The sequence below is a fragment of the Rattus rattus genome, chromosome 4 (assembly GCF_011064425.1).
Source record: "Rattus rattus isolate New Zealand chromosome 4, Rrattus_CSIRO_v1, whole genome shotgun sequence".
NCBI classification, from domain to species: Eukaryota; Metazoa; Chordata; class Mammalia; order Rodentia; family Muridae; genus Rattus; species Rattus rattus.
The window spans coordinates 98,172,509-98,199,224 of NC_046157.1; the positions used below are offsets into that span (position 1 = coordinate 98,172,509).

General features: G+C 47.7%; 1 protein-coding gene and 1 pseudogene across 1 annotated transcript; one reads left to right on the top strand and one right to left on the bottom strand.

Moving 5' to 3' along the window:
* Mcm3 (minichromosome maintenance complex component 3) lies at positions 1-18,097 on the bottom strand. Its single transcript, XM_032900846.1, has 17 exons — positions 17,922-18,097; positions 15,673-15,785; positions 15,070-15,278; positions 14,494-14,624; positions 12,200-12,438; positions 11,920-12,028; positions 10,427-10,580; positions 9,994-10,125; positions 9,346-9,554; positions 7,512-7,686; positions 7,053-7,179; positions 5,905-6,055; positions 3,525-3,665; positions 2,661-2,767; positions 2,186-2,262; positions 1,755-1,845; positions 1-624 (listed from the first exon to the last, which is right to left on the bottom strand). The coding sequence occupies exons 1-17, from the start codon at positions 17,997-17,999 to the stop codon at positions 426-428; spliced, it is 2,442 nt and encodes an 813-aa protein (XP_032756737.1). The 5' UTR covers positions 18,000-18,097; the 3' UTR covers positions 1-425.
* Positions 17,998-21,214, top strand: LOC116898452 (annotated as a pseudogene).
* The last annotated feature ends 5,502 nt before the right edge of the window (positions 21,215-26,716 follow it).

A 26,716-nucleotide genomic window follows, 5' to 3' on the forward strand; every position in this document is an offset into this window, starting at 1 on the left:
TCCACATGTACAAAATAGTTATATTTACTTAGTTTCAATGTCTTGGATATTTAGGTCAATACATACTAGCCTAATTGCAAAGAAAGCTCTCTCCAACCCAACCCTGTGATCTGCCTGAGCCACCTTGGCACAGCAGACCCCAAGGTTTCCTGGACTAAAGTGCTTGGGGGTGGGGCTGGGGGTAAAAACACAAGTAACAAATGCAGAAAAAAGCTGTGCCCAGAAACACGGCTCAAGTCATGAAGACTTCCCACGCTTAGCACTGGGAGGTGTGGGACCCAGCGCTTCCCTCCAGCTCTTGCCCCACAGAAGTCATTCTCAAAGCTTCCAAAGGCCTGATAGTCTCGCCCTCAGCTTCCATCACTGACAGTTACTGGAGAATGGAGACAAAGGCTGGGGTCAGGGCAGTACTTGGCAGAACAGCCTCAGATAAGGAAGACGATGCCCTCAGACACCATGACCTGGTTATCGTCCTGCATCCGGCTCAGTGAGGCCTGGATTTCCTCTGACGAGAAGGGTTCTTCTTTATTCCGATTGATGGATTCCGTGAGGTGGATCATGCCCACAGACTGCGCGTGAGCCTCCTGGAACACTTCTAAGAGGGCCGCCTTAAAAGCCTTCAGCCTGCCCAAGACAGGAAAACCATGAGTAGAGCGCACCAGGCCTGGTGGAGCACACGTCTAATACCAGCACTGAGGAAGCCCCCAACCTCATCTTGTCTCAAACAAACAAAATGGCAGTAAACAAAGCTGCAGCAGGAAGAGAGGACCGATATGGGGAAAGTGTCCTTCCAATACTCTGAGCATCCTTCTTTAACACTAACCCCCACTGCCTGCAGAGCCTCCTGTATTCAGGCACGAGGAGCCTCTGCAGCCTGGAGGCTGTTAAGAGACTGAATCCTACACACGGCACAGCAAACCGGTCAGCACAGCTGGTGAGTTTTCACACAGGACCACACCTCTGCACCAGAGGACCTTACGTACCCTCATGATCACGCCATGTGACAAACCTATGAATGTCTCACTTCGAATGGATGGCGTGACATGGAGCCACCTCAGTGCCATTCAAGAACTGGATTAGGAATCTACATTGGGCGAGGGGGCACATGGCCTTAATCGGAGCATGTGGGACGCGAGGGAAGGGGTGATCTCAGAGGCACAGCGAGACCAAAGATTCCACACGCTGCACCCTCCGGAAAGACGGCGCTGCAGAGAGCAAAGCTCAATGGCTACTTCCGGAGTAGAATTACAGTCGATCTTAGTGTTTTTTTTTTAAGTATTTTTCCATGTTTGGCTGGATTGTAGTTTGTATCTTTAAAAATTAGCCTTAGCTATGTTGTTTCTTTCATGTCCAGTAAACATAAATTTCAGGGAAAAAGTATTTCTCTAGTCAAAATCTGTTTCAAAAAGAAAAAAGTGGCCACAATTTATGAGGGGGTGGGGGAGTAGATGTACTGCACTGAGAAGAATACGAGTCGACAGTAAGATACAAGTCAAAAGTTGCCCTTGGTAAGTCAAGTCAGTTCCTCCTGACTTAGAAGGAACAATTCAAATTTCCTCAAAGACAGAAGCAGTGCAACAAACAGGCAGTTCTGTAAAAACACCACACATTCAGACACTGGTCTGCAACTCTCTGGGTGAGCCTGGCATCATGAGGGTGCAGTGTTGTAAACCCCGAGGTCAGCTCTAAGCTCGTCAGAAGCGGCTGGGGCAGCCCTGGAAGCTGTCCCTCAGCAGCAAGAGCGATGCACTCACCTGGACTCGCTCAGCTCCACTTTCTGGGGCTCCTGGGTCTCCTGAGACTCATCTGTCTTCTCTTGAGAGTCGTCGGTCTTCGGGGTGTGCACTTCAGGGAAACAACGTTTGCAGGGGTAGGGGAGAGAGCAAGGTGAAGCCATTTCCACCAACAGTGGACGAGCTAAGCCTGTGAGCACTGCCTCCCAAGGCTCCTACGGGGTCAGGCAGGATAATACAGGAAAGCTCGGATGCACAGGGGAATGGAGTTAGGCGGAGACCCCCACTCAACGCGTTATCTGGGATACACAGGCATGACATAAGGTCACAACAGGAAGAGGCCAACAGCATTTGCACTGCGGGTTTCCCAGGGTCTCGTGCAGGGGCCGCGGAGCCCACGAGAACAGCCCACAAACAGTACCTGCAAGGGTCGGGAGGGAATGCTTGCTCACCTTGAGGCATTTCCCTCTCTGCTTCACTGAAGTCATAAGGGTCATAGGACTCCCCATCCTTGGCTTGAGTCTTCCTCCTGAAATACCCACAGCAGTCAAGAAACTGACATGGCTTTAGGGGGTCCTATGCAGGGGCTCAGACCACAGAGAAATGAACAACCAAAGTGAAACACCATCCTGCAGGTCCAGTCTTGATCATATGGGCCTTCGCATGGGCCATGGCCGGTTGAATAAGAGTTTCCAGGCTCAGGCCTGAACAAACCACTACCCTTTCTGAAAGACATTCTCCAGGCCCTGCTGCCCAGGGTTCCCTGTTCCTTCAATCAGTCTGACCGACCTACTGATGACGTCACTTCTGTTATAGGATTCACCACCACCTCCATCTACAAACCCCACAGGGCCCCAAAGGACCTGACACCAACACAGGGCTCTCCCCGGCCATGGCAGAATCTAACTTCTCATGTCTCCTCAGTACCTCTTCCGTGTCTGCTCAGTGTCTTCCTCCTGGCTCTTCTCCTCTTCATCCTCCAGGTCTGATTCATCCTCACTTGGCTTCTTACGTTTCTTCTCCTTTTCCAGAACCTAGAACCAAGCCAGGGTACGTCACTGATGCCAAAACTGACTAAGGAACCTAGAGCCACTTCTGCATCATGGGTAGAGACGACTTCCATGTTTCTAAGACTTAGCTGGACCTTCCCTGGTCCCTGTGCCAGGACCAGCGGCAGGGAGAGCCTATTAGTCATCTTTCACCAATGCTGTGAGGCTTTTCACACAGTAGGCACCTTACGTTTACTTAGTAAAGAATATTCTGGGAGGTGTCCAAACCATTATGGCTAAGGGGATGAGCCATTTGTTTCTTTATAGATCAGATGTTTAGTTGAAATTCAACACAGTCCCCCAATCTTGTAAAGAAAAAGAAGCAGGAAAAACACGGCAAACCTTTGTCTACAGTTCTTCAGATGAGCCCAGGCGCAAGGCTCACCTTCCTCCTGCCCTTTTATTAAACCTCCCCACCACCCCTCCCATCCCAATCTACTTGGTTTCTGTCTCTTGTTCAAACATAATTACATCAAAGTTGGACAAAGCAAATCAACAGAGGGAAAAGAGCCCAAGAGAAGGCACAGGAATCAGAGGCCCACTCACTCACACACGCTCAGGAGTCCCATAAAAACACTAAACTGAAATCTCTAATATGTACGCAGAGGACCTGGTGCAGACCTGTGAGTTCGTGTGCGCTTTGCTCAGTTGATTTAGAGGGCCTTGTACTCCTGACCTCCTCCAACCCCTCTGGCTGTTAACACTCTGTCCCCTTCCCCTTCTGGGGTTCCCTGAAGCTCACCTTCTTGAAATAAGCATACTGCACCAGTTCCACAGCTTCCTCCGCATCCTGCAGGTCCACAGTCTTGCTCATACGGGCCTTCGCGTGGGCTGTGGCCAGTCGAATCAGAGTTTCCAGTGTCCGTGCTGTAACCGGAGATGTCTAAGGAAGAACGTGTGAGGGAATTACTTGTGCAGAAACATGTGTCTCATTCTCACGGCACAGAAAAAAAGGTGATTCCAGAAATGCTCAGAAAGCCCACGATCTGTCTTCTCTATAGGCGGATGTCATCTAAAGTTCAAGTATCAGCCAGTGCTGAACTAATGCCACCCTCAAGCCTCATCAGAAGTCTCTCTCTCCAGTGAGCAGTGGAAGGCGATTCATGGCTGCACAAGGTGCTCAGAAGAAGTGGCAGTGGAGTGCTCGGCCACAAATACAACATTTATACCATCAGGTGCAGGGAACAAGTTGGAAGAGGGAAAAAGATAAAAGAACCAGGACGGGCAGAAGAGCTGTACAATGCCATCTTCTGGACACGATACAAGTCTCTGTATCACAAACGCCCAGCAGCTGGGGATGCCTGCACTGAGTCTGCTCAAGGCCACTGACAGCAAGGCACAGATGGGGAAGGACTCCAGAGGCCTGAGGAGAGAGGGAACCCCTGCTTCCATGTGTATACCCACTGGGACTGAGCAAGTGCTAAGGGATAGTTAATCACACAGATAATCCTGGTTAAACTAAAGAGAAACCAGAAGTCATGGATCTGCAGGACACTGGCAGGGCAGAGGAGAGGGATGGTGAGTGAGGAGAGGCTAGGGATGCAGGGGAGAGGAGTCATCAGAATACATTCTATGCAATGTGACTATCAAGCACTAAATGAATGTTTTAAATCCACAGAGGTAAGAATAATGGACAAAACATAGGTGAGAGGAGCATCTGAGGAGGAGAGAAGCTGATCGAGAAAGAAGTAGCCATCTCACGACTGCCCAGAACAGGTGAGAGCACCAAAGTGAGGGCGGGGAAGGCAGTTTCTCACTGCAGGCCCACAATGCATCGGAGAGCTGAGCTGTCCGTGACTCCTTTTAACTACTTCACAGAGGAAGCCATGGAACGGGAGAGCTGAATCTGTCCAAGGCTACCTGTGTAAAAGTGGAGCTCTGAGGACAGCCATCTATCTCACAGAGCAAGGGGGAGGCTGACACAGTCCTGCCAAATGGCTCACAGGGAGGCTGTAAATCAAACAGGGGGCTGTGTCTTCTAAAGTGCTCTTCTGTGTTAGGATCCTTGGCCTTCTGAGTCACACCGTGCTCACTTAAGTTTGAGGGAGTTCAAATGGCCCTGCTACTGCCGGCATTCTCACGGGTAAGGAGACGGGGCCGGGCAGTGAGAGCCTGTGTTCCAGGCTCTGACCAGGCACACGGCTCACCCTTTCTATCGTGGTTTCCTGTCTCCCATTACACGAACCTCCAGTCCCACATGCAGTTCACTTCTATCTTATTTATAGCCACACCAATCTTCAAAAGCAAATCTCCAAGTGCATGTACGCACTCACGATGTGGAACACCATCGACATCAGACACTCCATACAAGCTCAGATTTCTGCATCACCTAAGAATTTTGTGAAATCTTCACGCACACTAACAGAACCAGACAATCCTGAGGGACCAACCAGGACCACACCCACAATGGCCCTCCATTGAGCAGGTCCCACTGGAACAGTTCGTGTACAGGGAGGAGCAATGACAAAGGGAGCGTTCAGTATAAACAAGTGATGCTCTGCGCATTCTACCATGGGCGGGGGGAGTAACGTGCTCTCAGAACACCCGGAGACAGATCAAGTGTGAGGCGACAGCAGATGGCCCAGAAGCCTGTCATGTAAGCTGGGCTTTGACCTTGGGTCCTACAGGAGCTACACCATTCCTGGAAGAATGTAAGTGTGTAAGTGGGGTCAACTCTATTAAGTCACACCAGAATTGCTCTGGATCACAATCACTCCACTTCTAGTTATTTTGCTCAAATATTACTGATACTCACACCCATGTAGGGACTCTCTTCACATCGGCCATCACATCCATTCTCTTCCAAGCGCCACACTGAGTCTGTGATAAATGTATGATCCTTCCATTCTATCTACCTTCCTGCCTCCTCCTCTCCAGTCTGAACCCTGAGTTCTATTCTCGTATGTGTGAACAGAGACAAGGTCAGGTCCCAGAAGAACTCCTGGTTCCTGGGGGACATTCTTACTGTGTTCTTTCAGAAAAGGGATAAATAAATGTCTCTCTACAGAAAGTTCTTCAGACCAGGAAGAGCGGTCAAGTTAAAACTCCCCAGGTTACCAGACAGCAGGAGCTCCTGCCCTCGTGTTCTGGCTAGGGGACCCTGGGGCCGACAGCATGCTCACCCGGGCAGTGTCTGAGCTCATGCTGTCCTGGCTGCGCAGGCGTGAGTATTCTTCTGCAATGTAGGCTGCGGACTCCTGCGTCAGGGTCGGTTTAATAATTTTGGCCACGTGGATGTACTTCTTCATGAAAGCTGCGCTCACCATCTTCTCCCTAGATCCAAGAGAACAAATGCCATTTTCCTGAGCTACCCGGGGCAGTGCTTTACCTCTTGGAGAAGGAAACACACGAGGCAACTGCAGTATTCTCTGTTTAGCCTCAGGTGTTATGCCTGAGTCAGGAAGTCTAGGGAAGCACTGGTATTACAAGTTTTTGGGTCGTTTTTTCAAGACAGGGTTTCTCTGTTTAGCTCTGGCTGTCCTGGAACTCACTCTGTGGACCAGGCTGGAGTTACAGATTATTATGAGATCGTCTGCAACGACACAGATGCTGGGAACTGAACTCAGGTCCTCTGGAACTGCTTTTAACTGCTGCGCCATCTTTCCAGCCCCCTGACCCCATTTTTGAAAACAGGGTCTCCCTATCTATCACTGGCTGGCCTGGAACTCATTGTGTAGAGCAGGTTGGCCTAAAACTCACACAAACCCACCAGTCTCTACCTCCCGAGTGCTGGGATTAAAGGTATGTTCCACCAGACCTGGTACCTGCCCTATTTTATATGTGGGAACGCAGGTTCAAAGAAGTCAATTCAAATTCAGTGCAATGATACTTTCTATACTACGGCACGAGAGTCTACACCTCATCAAGTCTCCTCTACTCAAATTCATCCTCAAAGCCTCTATTGCCTACCACCAACTAATCCTCCCAAAGTCTCACAAAGGACCACAAGACAGTAAGGACAGATTACACACCCACTGGCACTTGGCCATACTATCAAAATAAAATAAAGTAAAATAAAAAAATTTGAGACAGGTTGTCTGTAGTCCAGGCCAGCTGCAGACTCCTAACCTTCCCACCTCAGCCTCCTGAGTGCTGAGACTGTGAGTGTCAGCCATGCCTGGCTGTCTTGGGAAAGATTCAGTCGGAGCTGAATCAAGCAGAGACGTGCATAAGGCAATTGGCTAGGTCAAGGCTTTATCTGTAGACCCACAAAAAAAAGAAGAGCTACAAGATCTCAGGTCTCCCAGGAAAGAAGAAAGAGGAAGCTCACCTTTTCTTCTTGGACCCATGGAGAAGGTTGTCATGCTTCTCATAAATCCGGGTATCTTGCTGGTCATCCTGGGTAAAGTCGGGATCGTCTGTGGCCAGGATATCCACTGAACTACCCAACGGCAAAGCTGGTAAACACAAGTTGAGACGAAGGACATTAGGAGTTTAAGCCAAGAGAAACTGCCTTTTCCACCACAGAAAGGGATGAGACCCAGAGCAAGAAAGCAGGAACCCAGGAGGAAAGAGACACATGGACTTTACAAATGGGAAGTCTACAACTGCCCAAAAGAAGCTAAGAGATACAGCAAACCCCAAACCTCCAGTGAGCAGTGAAGAAGCGGGAGGACAGGAAGGTGAGGCCACCCGCAACATTAACAGTCACAGCCCTGGGGCTGGGCCAATGACAGCGGCATCCCTTAGGATCCCTCCAGCAGCCACCCTTGCTAATCTCTGTACTCACCGTCACCGTCCTGCTCCCCCGGGGCCCTGTATTGGTGCATCCTAAGGACGTGGTCTGAGATCTCCCGGTCCTGTTCAGGATCCATCTGATCCAGCATGATGAAGAGCAGGTCAAACCGAGACAGCAGTGAGTCCTGCAGCCCAATGTTCTCCATAGGTGTCTTATACTGGTCATACTGGAGAACAAGAGGACAACCAATAGAAGCGACATCAGTAGGAAGGACAGACATCAAAGCTAAATCAATCCTGGGTGAGGATGTAAGGCTGGACCACACAAAATACAACAGGCAAGCTGAAAACTTGGACCAGGATATAGCTCAGTGGTAGAGTGCTCCTGTAGCATGCATGAGGTCCTCAGGATTACCGTGCATCAACACGGTAGAAAAGAAAGGGCCTCTCCTAAGTTGTCACTGACCTTCATATGCATGCTGCACTCACATACAGGCACGTAAAAATAGACTGCTGTTGTTTTCAGAGGTCTCTGACTGACCTGGCCATCCAGGAACTACAGAGATGGATGGCCTAGAATGCACAGAACTCTGCCTGCCTCTGCCTCCCGAGTGCTGGGATTAAAAGCATGCTGCCACCACACCCAGCACAGAATCAATCGTTCTTAAAGGGAACAGCAATACATATCGGTAGTGTTAACCTATAGAACCTGCAAGTATGCCATATACAGAAAGGAGTAAGGAGTGCAGCCTTGGTCCTAGCAGAAGGCAAACAGTTACTGTTTAGTTCACTAGCATCACCATGTAAGTTCATACAACAAAACACTGGAAAACTGTTTAAACTGGTAAACTCATGGTAGTTTGGTTTCCGGCTTTATCAAGAAGCCCCCATAGTGGCATACCAAAAATACTTCATGTTTATTACAGCATGGCTCACTACAGCCAAATATGGAATTGTTTTATAGGTCCAGCAGATGAATGGATAAGAAAATGTCAGATAAAATATTTAAAAGTAAACAAACACATCAGATGCCTTTAATCCCAGCACTAAGGAGGCAAAGGTAGGCAGATCAAGGTCAAGGTCAGCCTGACCTACATAGTGAGTTCTAGGACAGACAGAGCAATATAGTGGAACCCTGTCTCAAACACACACACACACACACACACACACACACACACATACGCACACGCACACACCCCACAACTCCTTACTATGGACTGAAAACCCAGTATTAGGGAAGTCACAGAACTGGCACCAGGAGCAGGTTTCTGGACACACAATGACCATAAATGAACCCAAAAATCAACCCTATAACAAATCCGAGAGGTCCCCAACAGTGCTAGCTTCTGCTGCCCCATGCGACGTCAATAAAGCCTTGTTCTGAACACATATGTGGCCCTTATGATGTACACTGGACAACTCCCAACATCAACAGTGCCTGGAAGACCAAGGCTCAGGGCTGAGATCACCCAGGCTTTTACTGCACATATAAAGTCTCCACGGAGCAGAGAAGCATAATGGCCCAACTACAGAAATGACTTGATGGTCCTAACATCAACTGCTGGGCTAGCCAGCAGCCAAAACAGCAAAACCCAGGTTCACTCACAGACCCTGCCTCAAAACGTAAAGATGGGAATGACAGGAAGACACCCAACATTGACCTCTGGACCCACCACACTCGCACACATAAAGTGTACCTGCATACGCACTCACACACATGATTTACTTGGTTATATACGAACTATGAAGAATACCTGCTGTGATCCAAGGACAGTAACGAGATGAGCTGACCTACTATTCTCTCTAAGAAGCCTCTCGGTCCAGCCATTAAGCAAAACCAAATTGATCCAAGAACAGCGGTTGGTTATGGGCCCAATTCCACTCACCCTGCCATAGACTGGGTTGGCAGCTGCCAAAACACTGCAACGGGCATTGAGCCGGGCATGGATGCCAGCCTTTGCGATCGTCACTCGACCCTGCTCCATCACCTCATGGATGGCTGTGCGGTCCATGTCGGACATCTTGTCGAACTCATCGATGCAAACCACTCCTCGGTCAGCCAGCACCATGGCACCAGCTTCCAGGCGGCGCTCCCCTAGGGAAAGAAGAGGTTAATGCCGTGCCATGGTCTAGGTCAAGGGACAGAGAAGGATCCTGGTGGCTTTCTCAGGCACCTGTCCTCAGAGCATGAGAACACAGAAGAGACTTTACGTCACAGGAGCCTCTCACATCCTCAACTGACTTCCAACTAGAGTTCCCTTCCTGCTCTTCCAATCTTTCCCAATGTCATTTCCCCCTTTCTCCTCAGTTGCTGTTTTCCTCTTTGCCATCATTTAAATCATCTTCTAGAACAGTTTTAGCCACAGAGACCTAAAGCCTTCGATAATTTACCCAGTTCTCCAGAGCATTCAGTCTTATAACCCACTCCGCTAATCTTTCAAGTGTCCCAAACACAAGTCAGCTCCCACAGGCTTGGAGAACCTAATGTGCTCCAACTCATGCTAGGCCTCTGACAGGGAGCCCCACGCCCTTACCGGTTTCCTGGTCTGTGGTGACGGCTGCTGTGAGACCCACTCCAGATGAGCCCCGACCTGTGGTGGGAATGGCCCTGGGTGCAGTGCAAAGCACATACCGCAGAAGCTGGGACTTGGCGACTGATGGGTCACCTGCGGGACAAGATGGTTACGATTCTATAAGAAAACTCCACGCATCCCAGCAAATTCTGTTTCCACGCAGAATTTGATGTTAACTGCTACCTCTTTCTTCCCCTTTTCCCATTTGCAGACTACAGTCTAGATAATATAAATCAGAATTTCAGGAATGATTTAAAGAAACACCCATTTTTGCCTTCTGTACTTTGATGGGGCTAAAATATGACCAGATACAGAGATACAATTTTGTATACACACTCTTACAAGCCTCTTCCTCAAGGTCTAACACACCCCTACTCCCCCCCCAGCACCATACCTATTAGGAGAATATTGATGTCTCCACGGATGTGGCTGCCGTTTTCAAGTTCCCGTTCCACCCCTCCCAGGAGCAAGCAGAGGATTGCTTTCTTGACATAGTCATGCCCATGGATGCTAGGGGCTAGCGATCGGGCCAACTGCTCAAAGACATCCTGGAGGAGGAAGAACCAAGAGTGAAAAGCCTTGTGACACCCCGGAGGGTTCTGGAACCCATAGAGAAGATAAACTCGGGTTCTAAAACCAAAAGCTTTGCTCCAAGTCAACCCCATTCAGACAACTAGTGGAGCAGGTAAAGAATCTACAGCATAACACTAAACCTTTAAAGGTTAATCTTCAGGAGTATACACCTGCCATCTAGTACTTGGTATCTGAGACGGGGGATTGTAATTTAAGGCCAGCTTGTGCTAACTAGGGAGACCCCAGAACAGTGTGGGCTATATAGTCAGATTCTGTCTCAAAAACAATGGTGGGGGACAGGGTAGTCCCTTAGGCTACCATGTGGTTGTTGGGACTGCATAGCTAAGTTAGAACTTTCCCTTTTCTTCTGTCTCTTTCAGGCCAGAAGTTAAGTATACTTTGTCTGACAGCCCCGCTGCCTTATTTCCTCAGTCCTCCCTCCCCACTGTGTGTCTGCCTCTTTATCATGCCTAACTCACACAGCACGGCACGCTCTCCCCCATCTATGAATTTATAACAAACTTTCCAAACCTAAAAGAACAAACATTCCAAAAACCACCAGGCAGGGGATGCACCCCAGTGGTACAGAACTTAGCTAACACATACAAGTCAAGGCCCCTGGGTTTAATCTCCACACAATGAGCACATTCCCAGTGCAAACAAACATACACACACACCAACTGGGTTTACTAATCTCATGGTTTGGCACTAACTTTTCTCACACATACTACAGTGCTCGATTCTAAATGTGGACAGCTTGTCTTTATAATGCAACCATCCGGCCAGTAAGATGGGTAAAGGTATGTGTGGCCGACTTTACCACCCAAGTTTAAGCCCTAGGGTCCATAAGGCGTGAGATAATCAACTTCTGCAAACTGTTCCCTCACCTCCACATGTAGGTACATGCACACACATCAATAGTGAAAAGGAAGTAAATACAGTTTATAAAGTGAAGATGTAGATGGCACACAGGAGAGAGGACCAGGAGTTCAGGGACAGCCTGGGCTACATGAGACTGTCTCAACAGAACTAAACCAGTTAGTTATATAAATAAGGCTCAAATGGTACACCAATATTCTAACTCCTACATTCTTAATTTGCATTAGGTTCAACTGGGCAGCCCAGAAGACACAACATGTACCACCCATAAAATGGCAAAAATACCCTGAACTTGCCAGCTGGAACAAAACTGGAAGCTAGCAACAAACACTTCAGGGGAAAAAAGAAAGAAAGAAAACTTCCGCTAGATCCAGCACAAAGATGGCCACAGGCAGGACACAACGGTTTCAAACCAAACCCATCCCCACAGCTGACCTTGGAACGGGTTTTGCTGAACTTCTTGATCTTTGCTATATCGTCTGCAGAGAACGCAGGCTGAATGTCCTTGCTCATCTGCTTCACGTTGCAGGCGATCAGGACGGTCCTGCAACACAGCGAAGCCAGGTGAGCCTCCAGAAGCTAAGTGTTCTTGGTCTATTACATGGAGCCAGAGAATGGGAGCAGAGCACCCAGCTGAGCTCTCTGTCCCCGAGCCACAGTGAGGATGGAGTGCCTAACAAATCCATGTGGGAAGGTGGGAATCCTAGGCTAGTACCTGAAGGTCCCCGAGGTGTAGCCGCCCTTCTTCCCTGGAAGGCAGCGGTAGGTCCCCACCACCTGGATTCTGTCACCAGGTTTCACTTTATCCACCAGATCATCGTCTAGAATGACATCCACAGAGCGAGGAAGCTGACCGGCTGGGGCCTTCTCCGGCATCTCCTGGATGGTGATGGTCTGGTGGTCCTTGTAGACAGACAGGCCATACTCTGTCTCCAGGGGGTTGTTCTCCTCATCCTACCAAAAACAAGTCGTTTGAGTCTTTCTTTAAAACGTAGCATTCATCCAATGTGAAAAACATCTTCTAGCAATCTGGAAGCTTTACTCAAACCATAATAAATGTATGTATCTCTTCATCTCCCTAACCTGATCCTTGAATTACTAACACATCAACCCATGGAAGGGTCAGTTTTCACTGACGGGACCATGGCTGTACTAACACCTGAATTAAAGTCCTGGTTCCCACACTGATGCTGAATCTGTGATTATAATCTGATCCAGGCTTTCTTTTCCTTTGGCTTTCTTTCCTATTTTGAGACAGGCTTTCCCTGTGTATCCCTGGCTGTCCTGGAACTCTAAGATCCACCTGCCTCTGCCTCCTGAGTGCTGGGATTAAAGACGTGCTCCACCGTGCCCAGCTCTGATAGCTTTTCTACTCCAGGAAATGCCCAATGGAAACATGCACCCAAAGCTACAAACTGGTCACACGGCCCTGTTCCTAGCAGGCGAAATGTTCAAATCTATCAACAGAATAGGTAAACAATGTGGTGCTGTCTTCACACAAATAAGACACACACCTGTGAGGATACACAATGTTATACAACAGCTTCTCAGCATTAGAGCGTGTACATCCGAAACAGCCAAAAGCTGCAATTCTCAACCTGTGGGCCATGACCCCTTTTGGGAGTTGAATGACCTCACAGGGGTCACCTAAGACCATTGAAAACCACAGATATTTACATTATATAATTCGTAATAGTGAAATTGAAGTTATAAAGTAGCAATGAATTATTTTACAAGTGGAGGTCGTTGCATGAGAAACTGTATTAAAGGGTCACAGCATTAGAAAGGCTACAAGCCACTTTACAAAGGCAATCCCTACTGTTAAGACACTAGGGTTGCCAGATGTGGCATCACATGCCTTTGACCCCAACACTCAGAAGACAGAGGCAGGTGACTCTGTGAGTTCAAGGCCAGTCGGGTCTATACAATAAGCTCTAGGAGGGTCAAGGGTATGTAGAGAGACCCTTTCTCCAAAAAAGGACATTAGGATAGCTTGGCCTTCGATAGGAATTTGTAAGCTCTGGTTGTTTTCCATTTAGATGCTGGTTATATGAGTATATTTTGCTTGTAAAAACTCAAATTATATAATATATGTATATATATTATATATATATCTTCCATAAAAACATTAAGATGTGCTTCCATCATGTAAATTTCCTAAAACCACAAAAGCCACTCTCTGCTTACTGAGTGCTCACGATGTAATTATCATAACCTTATAAAGTCGAGTATCGTCTTCACAGGCAAGGCCAAGTTCATGAGAAAGGTATCCTTAACTAAATGAGTATAGACTTCAAGTAATCAATAATAACGACCTCTTGTCTCACTAAGGAAGTTATCTTCAACTTTTCCCACCCTGAGCAGCATGAAGAAAGCTTTTTAGGGTCTTTCCCCAAATCCACTGAAGCGTCTGAGAAGGTTAAATATACCACAGCATCGCGTAACAGAAGCATCTTCCATCTTCTAGAAAACTCATTGCATCACTATGATTGGAACTCTGCTCTCCAGGGAAGTTTTTCCTTTTTTGGGCTTTCTGTATCCCACCTTTTCTAAACGTTATTTTGTGTGTGCACACACGTGTTGTAGGTGCGCACGCTCACGGAAGTGGAGGTCAGAGCCTGACAGTAGACTTCCTCTTCGTTTCAGCTGGGCTGGCCAGACGGACAGACAGTAAACTTCTGGGCTCACTCTCCTCTCCAAAGACAGCCAGGGTTAGAAGGCCCAGACTTTCACTTGGGTGCTGGAGATTCAAACCCAAGGTCCTCCTGCTTCCAGAACACTAAACCAACCCCCTAACCTCCAACCATAATCGTAAAAAAAAAAAAAAAAAAAAAAGTAGGATTTTACACTAAACTTTCTCTCATCTTTTTTCCCATCTCTTTTCTGAATGAACCTGTATCTCGAATATCTACTTTCAGAATAAGGAGTACAGATACCTGGAACTGCTTGAATTTGAACAGTCACCCTTGGTCCCCAGCCCCGAAGACGCCCATCGATTCATGCCCTCACCTTTGTGGGATAAACAGAACTGGATGGGAAAGCCACCAGGGTGGTGAGGTCAGAGTAGCGCCGCTCTATGGTCTTCTTGGTAGCAGGACAGTAGTGGACGCTGCGAACGACCTTGGGGCGAACCAGAGAGCCTAGGGACACAAAGGTGTGTACAAAGTCACCCCTCGACACACTGACAAAGGAAGGAACTAAACTCACGCCAAGGCATGTGAACACTGTATTCTTCCCGTTAGGTTAGTAACCTGTTTCAGTGACACAGGGTACCACTGCGTCCATGTGTAATTTTAGGTACCACTGATGTCAAGGAAAGGACAGTTCAGGGTTGCAGTAAGAAAGGAAGAGTAGGACTCTCCCAGCTTTGGGAACTCACTATTCTGCCACCACTGCTGGTTACTCTCAGTCCCCCTAAGTGCCGTGGACCCTGAGCTGCTGCACATTTTACTTCTTAATTTCAATGTTTCACTTCTCTAAAACTATAAGCTTCCCGCACCCACTACAGCTCTCCTGGTTTCCGGACCTCTTACATCTATCCCACCATTTTCTTAGGGCCCTAGCGACCATCTTCGATCGGCTCACATTTGGTAACGATGCCTTCCACGCAGACCACACAGCTGAGGAAGCAGGAAGTGAGCGTCCGGGGAGAGACGTGCTTTGAGCCGAAGCTGCCCTCCAGGCCTATGTAGAACTCCTCGTACTGCTTGGCATAGGTAGCGTCAATGGAGGCCACGAAATCCTTCAAGGCCCGCTGGAAGGCAACCAGCTCCTCGAAAGCATTGTTCAGGAGGCTGCACGGGGTCAAGACAAAGACCCATTAGACAGAGCTCAGGAAACTGACCATGGATACAAGAAGGAACAACCTTGGGTCACTAAGATCGGTGAAGAAAACCCATGTCTGCTTTGTCCCGCCACTGTGAAAGACTTGGTAAAATACGTCAGAACCGAAGTTGACGTCAGTTTATCAAAGATGTAAGAAATTATGCTCAACAAAACACTGGGAGACGGGAGCAACTGAGAGCGAAACGCTACCACCTCCTCTCTGGGAGACAACAGCCTGCATGTGTGGAGGTCAGGCCCATGCAGTCTAGGTCTTTCCCAGGGAAGCCTGTCCCAATCTAAACATGATGCCTTCCTTTCTCCCTCACAGGCAGTGGAACCCCTGGAAGCCCGGTCATGGCTCACCGGTTAGCCCTCTTTTCATTTTTCCTGCGCAGGTCATTCACGTTGACAATCAGCCGATACTGGTTGTCACTGATCAGCTCCCGAACTTTGTTCTGGTAAATTCCTTGGTCTTCCTGCAAAGCGGGAGTAAGACAGATCAAATCATACCGTTTGACATATTAAATAAATTAAGACATATCAAAACAGCTTTACAACTCAAAAGTGTTTCAGACCGGAAGCAACCCTGGAAACGAACCCTCTAGACCCCAGATGAACACAAAGTCTGTTCTTCAGTCCCTCCCTTTCATTTTCTCTGGCCTCAGATTTCACCCACAAGCTACCAGGAGACTCTAAGAATCATAAAGTCAATGTCACCTACGACACCCGGGGACCCCTTTCTACGGGTTCTTGGTTCTACTGATAGCAAGCTTGGATCTCCAAAGCTGCCGGGAGGGAGAGACACAAAGAGGAAAAGCTGTTTAAAACTCACAGAGCTTCGCTACAATTCCAACACTCAGGCATCTGAGGCAGGAGGATCACCACTGAGTCTAAAGCTAGGCTACAGAGTAAGACTGCTTTAAGAGCAACAACCAAAAGAGCAAACAAGCAGACAGGCTCACAGTAACCCTGTAAACACTGGTAGAAGGAGGGGTCTTCAAGTGAGAGCAAGCCTTTCCTGAATCTAAGGGACAGCCAGCTGGGGATTCGGGTAATATTAGAAGGTAGCCGGAGACGAGTGTCACTCAGAAGGCAGGTAAACACAGCAGTGGGGTCTGCAGCTGTATCAAGAACTTGAGGTACTTAAGGACGGATAACATGAAGGCAGGACGGTCATTTCTGTATTCTTTATCTTGTCCTCTGGTATGGCATGCTTCTGTCTGAAAGATGATCTTCCCTACGTTATAAAGCAGGCTTCCCTTATCATGGGGTAAGGTCTAGGCTTTCTGGACAAGGAAAGCATACCTGTTGTCTTTATCACGAGAGCATGGGGGACCGGTTAGCATTCAATGTATAAAGGGGTTACTGATGGGGGGATGTGGAGGGTAAGTCAACATGAAGGTATTCAAAAGTCCAAAGCTGGAACTTGGGAGCTACTTAAAGCCTACACCAACGAAAATGACACTGGATACTAATTATGTCACTTACACACGAGGATGCCCGCATGTCCATACACATCTCAAATGGTGCCCAGGGAGTAGATGGCTGCAGACAACCTTTCCTCCTGCCCAGCATCCCCTATCACATGCTACCACAATCGACAGTTGTCCTGTATGCTTACATTTTAGCTGGGACTTAGAATGACCTAAGTCTTAAAGACTTAGTAAATAAATATTCTTAAAATTCAAACTGCTTTTCATCAACAAACTTACAGGGCTCAACATCCTTTAAATTTTAGGATACACTTAAACCCCATCTTACCTGCATAGAAAACACTTTTAATTCTCAAAATGAAAGCCTAAGTTGTTAGTCCCGCCCCCACCCCATCAGTCATTAAATCTGAGGGCTGGGAGCCAGTTGCATTAGCCCTTCCAAGGAAGGGTTAAGATGGCCTTTCATCTGTATACACCTGACCAGTCTCCATTCAAGTTTAGGGGTGGGGGTGGAGGTGGGGGTGACTGCAAGCACAAGGCCTGGGGACCATCTACAACACCGCAAACAAGCAAAAAACAAGAGAAAACCCATTGACTCATTTAAAAAAAAAAAAAGACAGTAATTAGGCGTGGGTGATCAGTAGCAGCAATGAAAAGGAGTGGTGAGAAAGAAAGAAATATGACCAGAATACATTATATGTTTATGAAGTTTTCATAATGAAACTAGTACGTATAATTAACATGAAAGGAAAGTAGCTTTTAAAATCTTGAGGTCTGTCTGAAGGAAAAAGAAAAAAAAGATAACAGGACGCTGCAGAGAAAAGAAGTATCGGGTTGGGGATTTAGCTCAGTGGTAGAAGGAATCAAGGCCCTGGGTTCGGTCCCCAGCTCCGAAAAAAAAAAAAAAAAAAAAAAAAAAAAAGAAAGAAAAGAAGTATCAGCGGCCTGGGCCCTCCGCGGAAACCCCATCAGCCGTGTCTCATCACCCGGGCCAAGTCACCCGCGGGGACCCCATGAACCGTGCCCGGTCACCCGGGTCAGGTCACCCGCGGGGACCCCTTTATCTGTGCTCCGGCACCCGCGGAACCCCAGCACGGTGCCCGGTCACCAACAGAGACCCCATCAGCCACTCTGTCACCCGCGGGAACCCCAGCACCCGGCTCGCAGCCCGAATTTCACCTCGTCGTCCAGGAAGTCCAAGTAGTCTCTCTGCGCTTCGCGCAGCTCCACGTCGTCCAGCACTACGGTACCCGCCATGCCGCTGCCCCGAAATCGCCGGCCACCAAACAGTCCCGCAAAAAATAAAAACGTGTGTGACTCCGCCCTGGCGCGAAAACTTCCCAAGTTTCCCGCCACGGAAGTTTATGGTGGAGGAAGCAGGGAGCAGAGACGCGTTCTAATTGGCTGACTTCTTCAATAGCCTTTTATTCAGTTCTTGGATTGGAAAGAAATGGTCGCTTTCTCCGCCCTAATAGGAAGGCTGGCCAATGATACAGAAAAGAGGCTCAAAACCCACCCCCTAGCCATTGAGCAACAAGGAAGACCGGAAGCACTGCATTCTGGGAATTGTGGTCCTCCCCACCTTTTGTTTCTTTTTTTTTCTTTTTTCTTTTCTTTTTTTAAAATCTATAGGTAGTTTTGTCAAATGGGAAGTTAGGATTTACTGAGGAGTCCAAGTCTGTAACCCATAAGCACGCGTACATATGAAGACAGAGGTTGACATCCGGTGTCTTCCTCAATCTTTCTTCACCTTGTATTTTTGAAAGAGGAAATCGAAACCCACGGATCCATCTCTTTAGCCTCCATATTATTAAGTCTAACACACTTGTTTTTCTAGCCTTCATTTCCTCATATACAAAATGTGAAGTCTGAATTCAAAACTCTCCAGTAAGCCATAACCAGTATTCCAAGAGCCTATGGCAAATTAGAAATGGTAGAAAGACAAATTTTATTCACTGAATCAATCGTGCCATTGCCTTTAGTACAGCCTTGATTGGCTGTGTCTTGATCCGCAACCTTGAAGACACAGAGATATGTGATTGGCATTTCTTCCTGCATTCATAAGGACATGAGATAGATAAGCAGGAAATCAGATCGTCCCAGATGGTTCCTTAAGGCCCTGGGTTCAATCTTCAGCTCCGGAAAACAAACAAACAAACAAACAAAGAAGAAGACAAGGAATGCAGCTCAGCTGGTGCCTGATGGGTGACATACAGAACCCTAGGTTTAGTCACCAAAACAAATGAAGGAAAAACAACTAGGTACATGCGTGCACCTGCCTTTCAAAGTCCAGATCAGTTTTGTCAATGGCTCCCCTATGCTCTGACTCAAAATGAAGACACACATATGGTTAGCATTCTGTCTAAGCTCCACCCCCACAGTTACCTGGCAACAGCCAGGTATGCCTGACACTATAAAAGGGGCTGCTTGCCCGGTCCTCACTCTCTTGCTCCCTCTTGCTTCTCTCTTGCTCTCTTGCTCTTACCCTCTTTTTTCTTTGTCACTTCTCTCCCCATTCCCTTCTCCCCTTCTCTCCATGTGCTCATGACAGCCTCTCCCCTCCCTCCTACCCTCCCTCCTCTCTCTCTCTCTCTCTCTGTCTGTCTAACTTTCTCTGCCCTACTACTCTCTTACCTCCCCTCCCCATGCTCTGAATAAACCCTATTCTATACTATACTGTCATCATGCATGGCTGGTCCCTTAGGGGGAAGGGATGTCTCAGCATGTGCCTGCTGAGAAACCCCCTTTCCCCAGACCTCCATAGAACATATCCCCCCTTCTATCTTTTTATTAACACAACAGCTCGTGAGCTTGACAATGCTTGCCAAGTGTTCCTGAGGCTGTAAGAGTCACCCTGGGTCCTCCTGGCAACTTGTTGTGGATGGCCAAGGCAAAGCAAATTCTAATGATTGAGCCGCAATTCTGAAACTCTGAAATTCTGAAACGCTGTCCATCCTGTAGCAAAGACTTTAGTGGACACTGCCAGATCCCAAGACACTGAAGTTGGGCACCACCTTGGTGACCCTGCTGGCTGAGGAGTTTCTGAAGCAGTGAAGTCCTATGTGGAGGGAGGTTTACACCCTCAGATCATCATCCGAGATTTCTGTACAGCCTCCTAGTTGGCTGTTAACAAAATCAAAGAGATTGCTGTGACCGTGAAGAAGCAAGATAAAGTGGAGCGGAGGAAGATGCTAGAAAAGTCTGCAGTGACCCCGAGCTCCAAGCTGATCTCCCAACAGAAGGTCTTCTTTGCCAAGGTGGTGTTTGATGCAGTGATGATGCTTGATGAGTTTGCTGCAGCTGGAAATGACTGGCACCAAGAAGATTCAGGGACTCGCCCTAGAGGAGTCTTGGCTGGTGCCTGGTGTCTTGTTCAAGAACACTTTCTCTTGGGCTGGGTTTAAAAGGAAGCCCAAGAAGTATAAGAACCCTCTTAAATGTTGAGCTCAAGCTGAAAGCACAGAAAGATAATGTTGAGACTACAGTCCACACGGCAGATGAATACAAGGCAATTGTTGATGACAAGCAGAACATTCTCGACGGCAAGTTAGTCATAGTCTGGAGCCAAAGTCGTCTTCTCTAAATTCCTATTGTGAATCTGGCCACACAGTAATTTGTTGATAGGGATCCTCCTCCTGTCGCAGGCTGGAGGAGGATCTGAAGAGACTAATGAATGTGAAGGCTCTGATTCCAGATGTGCTGGACCACAGCCAGTTGTCTGAAGAGACCCAAATTGGAGGAGAGAGGTGTAATTTCTTCACCCTAAGGCCAAGACATGTAGCATCATCCTCTGTGGTGGCACTGAGTAGTTTACCCCTGCATGGTGCCATCATGTTTGTGAGGAGTGTCATCAAGTATGACTCTGTGGGGCTGGAGAGATGGTGAAGAGCACTGACTGCTCTTCCAGAGGTCCTGAGTTCAATTCCCAACAACCACATGGTGGCTCATAACCATCTGTAATGGGATCTGATGCCCTCCTCTGGTGTGTCTGAAGACAGCTACAGTGTGCTCAAAGAAATAAAGAGAAAGGCTCTGTGGTGACTGGTGGCAGAACCATTGGCATGGAGCTTTCCAAATATCTGAGGGATTGCTCAAGGACCATTCCAGGGACACAGCAGCTGTTGATTGGGGCATATGCCGAGGATCTGGAGATTGTTCCAAGATAGCTATGTGACAATGCTGGCTTTCATGCCACAAACATTCTCAACAAACTGTGGGCTTGACATACACAGGGGGATGATGTTGTAGGGGGTGGACATCAACAATGAAGATGTCACCGACATCTTCCAGGCCTTTGTGTGGGAGTCATGGTGCACCTCAATGCTCTGACAGCAACCTGCCTTATTGTATTTGTAGATGAGACTATCAAGAACCCCTACTCTACTGTGGATGCTTCAGCTCCAGCAGCTGGCTGGGCCAAGGCCAAGGCCACCTCCATTGAGAGGCATTCTGTGCAACTCCCTGTGAGGTGAATGGGGCGGGGGATAGGGGAAATGGTTGATTGGTCTGCTGTGTTCTCACTGGAGGTTAAGTAAATAAAAGTTAAGGTTGTTCAGTTGAAGAAAGAGGAGGAGGAGGAAGAGAAAATACTTGAGGACAAAATACAAACTCGAAATAAATGAATACTTCCCTCAAACAACATGTGTCTTTCCATTCATTAAACAACATTACATACTGCAAAAATATCTCAAATAGTGCCTTTTAATTTGCTTTACGCTCCTGGGAAAACTGACATCAGACACTGTCACAAGGGCCACATAAATGTGGCAAGTAGACAGTCTGTGCTTCAGGTATGTGAGGGTTTGTACAGGCTTGGCTAAGGGAGTGGCAATATTAGGAGGTGAGGCCTTGTTGGAGTGGGTGTGTCACTGTGGGCGTGGACTTTAAGACCCTCATCCTAGGTTCCTGGGAGCCATTCTCCTCCTAGCAGCTTTCAGATGAAGATGTAGAGCTCTCGGCTCCTTCTGCACTATGCCTGCCTGCCTGCTTCCATTCTCCCACCTTCATGATAACGGACTGAACTTCTGAACCTGTAAGCCATCCTCTGTGAAATGTGAACCTTGTAAGAGTTGCCCTGGTCATGGTATCTTTCACAGCAGTAAAACCATCATAACTAAGACAAGGTATTAGATAAGATTAAGAAATAATCCACACATGCAGACTTGCCCACCCAAGCAACTCTGTTCTGTGTGGTGTGGCTCAGTCAGAAACGTCATATGCAGAAGAGTGCGAAGAGAGTCAATGTTGATTGCTGCGTTTGAATTCTATGCTTACATCAGTGTAACTATGGGCAATTTGTTTAACCCTTCTGTACCTTAGTATTCTAGCCTTTCAAATGAAGTTAGACATAATATCCAGTTCAAAGAAGAGTTTAAATAATCAATGAAGTAACAACAGATGTAAACGATTGAGAAAAACTTGGAAATATAGCAAATATTAAATAAATGTTGTTGTTGTTGGTGGTGGTGGTGGTGGTGGTGGTGGTGGTGGTGGTGGTGGTGGTGGTGGTGGTGGTGGTGGTGGTGGGTGGTGGTGGTGTGGGTGGTGGTGGTGGTGGTGGTGGTGGTGGTGGTGGTGGTGGTGGTGGTGGTGGTGGTGGTGGTGGTGGTGGTGGTGGTGGTGGTGGTGGTGGTGGTGGTGGTGATGGTGGTGGTGGTGGTGGTGGTGGTGGTGGTGGTGGTGGTGGTGGTGGTGGTGGTGGTGGTGGTGGTGGTGGTGATGGTGGTGGTGGTGGTGGTGGTGGTGGTGGTGGTGGTGGTGGTGGTGGTGGTGGTGGTGGTGGTGGTGGTGGTGGTGGTGGTATGGTGATGGTGATTGTCTTAGTTAGGGTTTTACTGTTGTGAACAGACACCATGACCAAGGCAACTCTTATAAGGACAACATTTAATTGGGGCCAACTTACAGGTTCAGAGGTTCAGTCCAGTATCATCAAGGTGGAAGCATGACAGCATCCAGGCAGTCATGGTGCAGGAGGAGCTGAGAGTTCTACATCTTCATCTGAAGGCTGCTAGCAGAACACTTAAGTTCCACGAAGCTAGGACAAGGGTATTAAAGACCACACTCACAATGACGCACCTAATCCGACAAAACCACAACTCCAAATAGTGCCATTCCCTGGGGCAAGCATATACAAATCATCACAGTGGTGGTGTGGGGTGGTGGTGTTGGTGGTGGTGTGGGTGGTGGTGGTGGTGGTGGTGGTGTGGTGTTGGTGGGTGGTGTGTGGTGGTGGGTGTTGGTGTTGTGTCAATAGTGGTGTGTATGGTGGTGGTGGTGGTGGCATTGGTGAAGGTGTGGTGTGGTGGGTGGTGGTGTGGTGTTGGTGTTGTAGGTGGTGGTGGTGTTGGTGATGGTGGTGTTGGTGGTGGGTGTGGTGGTGTGACAGGTGGTGGGTTGGTGTTGCAGGTGGTGGTGGGGTGGGTGGTGTGGTGGTGTGGTGGTGTGGGTGGTGGTGGTGAATTGGTGGTGGTGGTAGTTGGGGGTGTGTGGTGGGTGGTGGGTGGTGGTGGTGTGGTGGGGTGGGGTGGTGTGGTGTGGTGGTGTGGTGGGGTGGGGTGTGGGTAGATTGTGGTGGTGGGTGGTGGTGGTGGTGGTGGTGTGGTGTGGTGGTGGTGGTGGTTATTGAGGTCATGGGTGGTGGTGGTGGTTATTAGGGTGGTGGTGTGGGTGGTGGATTATTGGTGGTTATTGTGGTGTGGTGTGGTGTGGGGTGGTGTTGTGGTGGTGTGTGGTGGGTGGTGGGTGGTGGTGGTGGTGGTGGTGGTGGTGTAGTGGTGGTGGGGTGGTGGTGGGTGGTGGTGGTGTGGTGGTGGTGGTGGATGTGGTGGTGTAGTGGGTGGTGGTGTGGTGGTGGTGTGGTGGTGTAGTGGTGGGTGGTGGTGGTGTGGTGGGTGGTGGTGTGGTGGGGTGGTGGTGGTGGTGTAGTCATGGTGGTGGTGGTGGTGTGGTGGTGTGGTGGGTGGTGGTGGTATTGAAGTTGGAGATGGATTCAAGGGATGACAAAAGTGTGATAAAACATTCTGGTGCATTTCTAAAGAATCACTCCATACACGCCCCCTCCAGCCATCAAGTTAAAACAGAATTAGTCAAACCTCTCCCTTGAGTTTGACCTTGCCTAAATAACCGGCACTCTCACAGGCATATTTCCTCCATATACAAGGCGTATTAAAATTCCAGTGGTTCCTCAAATGTGTCACTGTGCCTTCCAAAAGAGCCTGGCTGCCCTTCCTTGATCTTTCTTAACCCCCACATCATCAATTTCTAGAGTCCTGTAGGTAAGTAATGCTAAAAGAACAGGAAAATTCAGGACTCAGACAATACGAATGATCCTACTTTTGAAATCAAGTCTGGCAGAACAGTTTTGTATTATCAATATTTTGTAATTCATTGTCATTGTCAAGATTAATGTTAAAAATCTCTTCTAGTCCCCAGAAAAGCCATCCCCTTCTTCTTTTTTATTATTTTTTCATAAAATAACTTTTCCCAGGTTTTGCCCCTTCTTTATACCTCACTACATTCCCCCCATCTCTCTCTCTCACTCTTTCTCTCCGTAGCACCCCCACTTATGAGACTGAGGTATGAGGACCACAATTTTGAAGAAAGCCTTCAAAAGAAAGCCTACACTATGTTTGGACAACATAGGAGTTTGAGGCTAGCTTGGGCTATATTAAAATACTCTGTCTCACAAACCAGAAAAACAGGGCCAGGAGAGGTCTTTTGTCATAAAGGTGCTTGCAGTCAGCTGTAACAACCCAAGTTTGATCCCTGGAAGTCTCACGGTAGAGCTGGAGAGCCAATTCTCAAAAGCCGTCCTCTGATCTCCCCATGCACACCATAGTACACACACACACACACACACACACACACACACACACACACACACACACACACACACAAACACAGAGAGAGAGAGAGAGAGAGAGAGAGAGAGAGAGAGAGAGAATAAATAAATGTTTTCAAAACCTAGAAAAACAGTAGCGATAATAGCTCATTAGGCTCAGTTGACCTTATTTAAACAGGTAATTTTTAATTTTTAAATAAAACGTAATTTTAAAAATATTTCTTTCCGTTAAGTACTTAGAATTGAACCTAGGACTCTAAGAGCGTTCTATTAGTAAGCTGAACCCCCCAGTTTACCTTCCACTTTTAATTTTGAGGTGGATTTTACTGGCCTACTCTGGCCTCGAACTCTTAATTCTCATTCTAGCTTCCAGAGTAGGAAGAATTATAGACCTGTGCTACCAGCCTTAGCTGATGTCAAATATTTTCATTGAGTTCAAAACTCTGTACCCATGAATGGAATAAAATCATTTGCATTTAAAATTGGTAGATATGAGTCTATCCAGAATGATTGCAAAAACCCATGAAAGGAGATACTAGAGCCGGCCTTCTACATTTTTGCATTCTGTATATATTAAGCCAACCTCAAAAACAGTCTTCAATTCCATCTGGGAGGGCTGGGGATGTAGTTCAGGGGCAGGGCATTTGCCCAAAGTGTGAGTCTCTGGGTTCAATCTCCAACATCAGAAAATAAATCATGCTTGTGCTTCACAGGCTTCCCCCTGGCCATTTCCCCCTAAATGACCTGGCATACCTTTGAGCACAGTATGATATTGCACCGGGTATTATAAGAAATCTAGAGAGAATTTAAAATACACACGAGGATGGATATGTATTACATGCAAATAGCACATCAATTTCCTATACAGACGCTAAACATCTGAAGGCTTGGGAGTCTGTAACTAGAACCAACTCACCAGAGTGTGATGCAGAGGGACAATTGTATTTGAATTGTGTATTGAAAGATGAGCAATGTGACAGTCATGGTCAATTCCGTGGGGGATGCCATTGTGGCGAGAATGGAGGTCTGGCAGGAGAGAGGTCTGGGTTGCACTGGGCTGGAGCTGATCGCATGTACTGGGTACAATTAAAGGACACTGATCACTAGAGTAAGGGAAGCGTAGAAGGCTTTCAAGTGAGGGAGAAATGGTACCAAAATTGTGCTTCAGGGAGACCAATTTGGCCAAAGTAGTTATAGAATGATTCCTTTTAAATTAATCTGTTTGTTTATTCTTCCTTCATATATTATATCCTGACCATAGTTTACTCTTCTTTCCTCCCAGTAGTTTTTTCTCACCTATGTCCACTCCTCCATTTCCTTTTAGAAGACGGCAGGCTTCCCAGGGTTGTCAACCAAACATGGCATGTCAACTTGCAACAACACTAGGCACCCCCTCTCATATCGAAGCTGGACCAGGCAACCGAGTGGGAGGAAAAGAGTCCCAAGGGCAGGCAAAAGAGTCAGAGACAGCCCCCGCTCTCACTCTTAGGAGCCCCACTGGAAGACCAAGCTACACAACCATAACCTGTGTGCAAAGGGGCTAGGTCAGACCCATGCAGGTTCCTGGATTGTCAGTTCAGTCTCTGTGAGTAAAATGGATTCCTTTAATGAACCAAATCAAAAGAGAGGCCAGGGGAAGGATATTCAAAAAGACGTCAGAAGGAAAGAAAGACAGATGGTTGTGGGGGATGTTGTTGTAAAAACATAAAAATAAAAAAGGTATGGTTGTCTTTTACCCGCTCTAGGTCCAGCACCTCAGTGCCCCAAGATATCTGCTAGATATCTTGGCGGAAACACATCCCAGCTCCTCGGCGGCCCAGAGTCTCCTGCCGCCGCACACTTCCCTACACTCAAACCCTCACATAAAAGAACACACAACACAATAATCTTTAACCCAATTGATAAGATATAATTGCCCACCTAAACATACAAAGCCCGGTACCATCCATCCCTTAAGAACATTTGTAACAACCTGTAAGGGTACAGCGTGGAATCTTAACATCACCCGCCATATTGTCCTGCCATGGCTTCTTTCTCTCTCTCTTCTCCTCCTGTCTCTACCTTTCTGTTCCAGTCTCCTCCTCTTTCTTCAAACTTCTCTCCCGCCATCCTTCCTTCTCATCCAATGACAGGC

Coding starts and splice junctions, on each gene's coding strand:
- Mcm3 (XM_032900846.1), bottom strand. CDS start 17,999: ATGGCGGGTACCGTAGTGCTGGACGACGTGGAGCTGCGCGAAGCGCAG. Junction 15,279..15,672: donor AATGAAAAGAGGGCTAACCG/GTGAGCCATGAC, acceptor GACCCCGTGCAG/CCTCCTGAACAATGCTTTCG. Junction 10,581..11,919: donor TCAGCAAAACCCGTTCCAAG/GTCAGCTGTGGG, acceptor TTCCTCCTCCAG/GATGTCTTTGAGCAGTTGGC.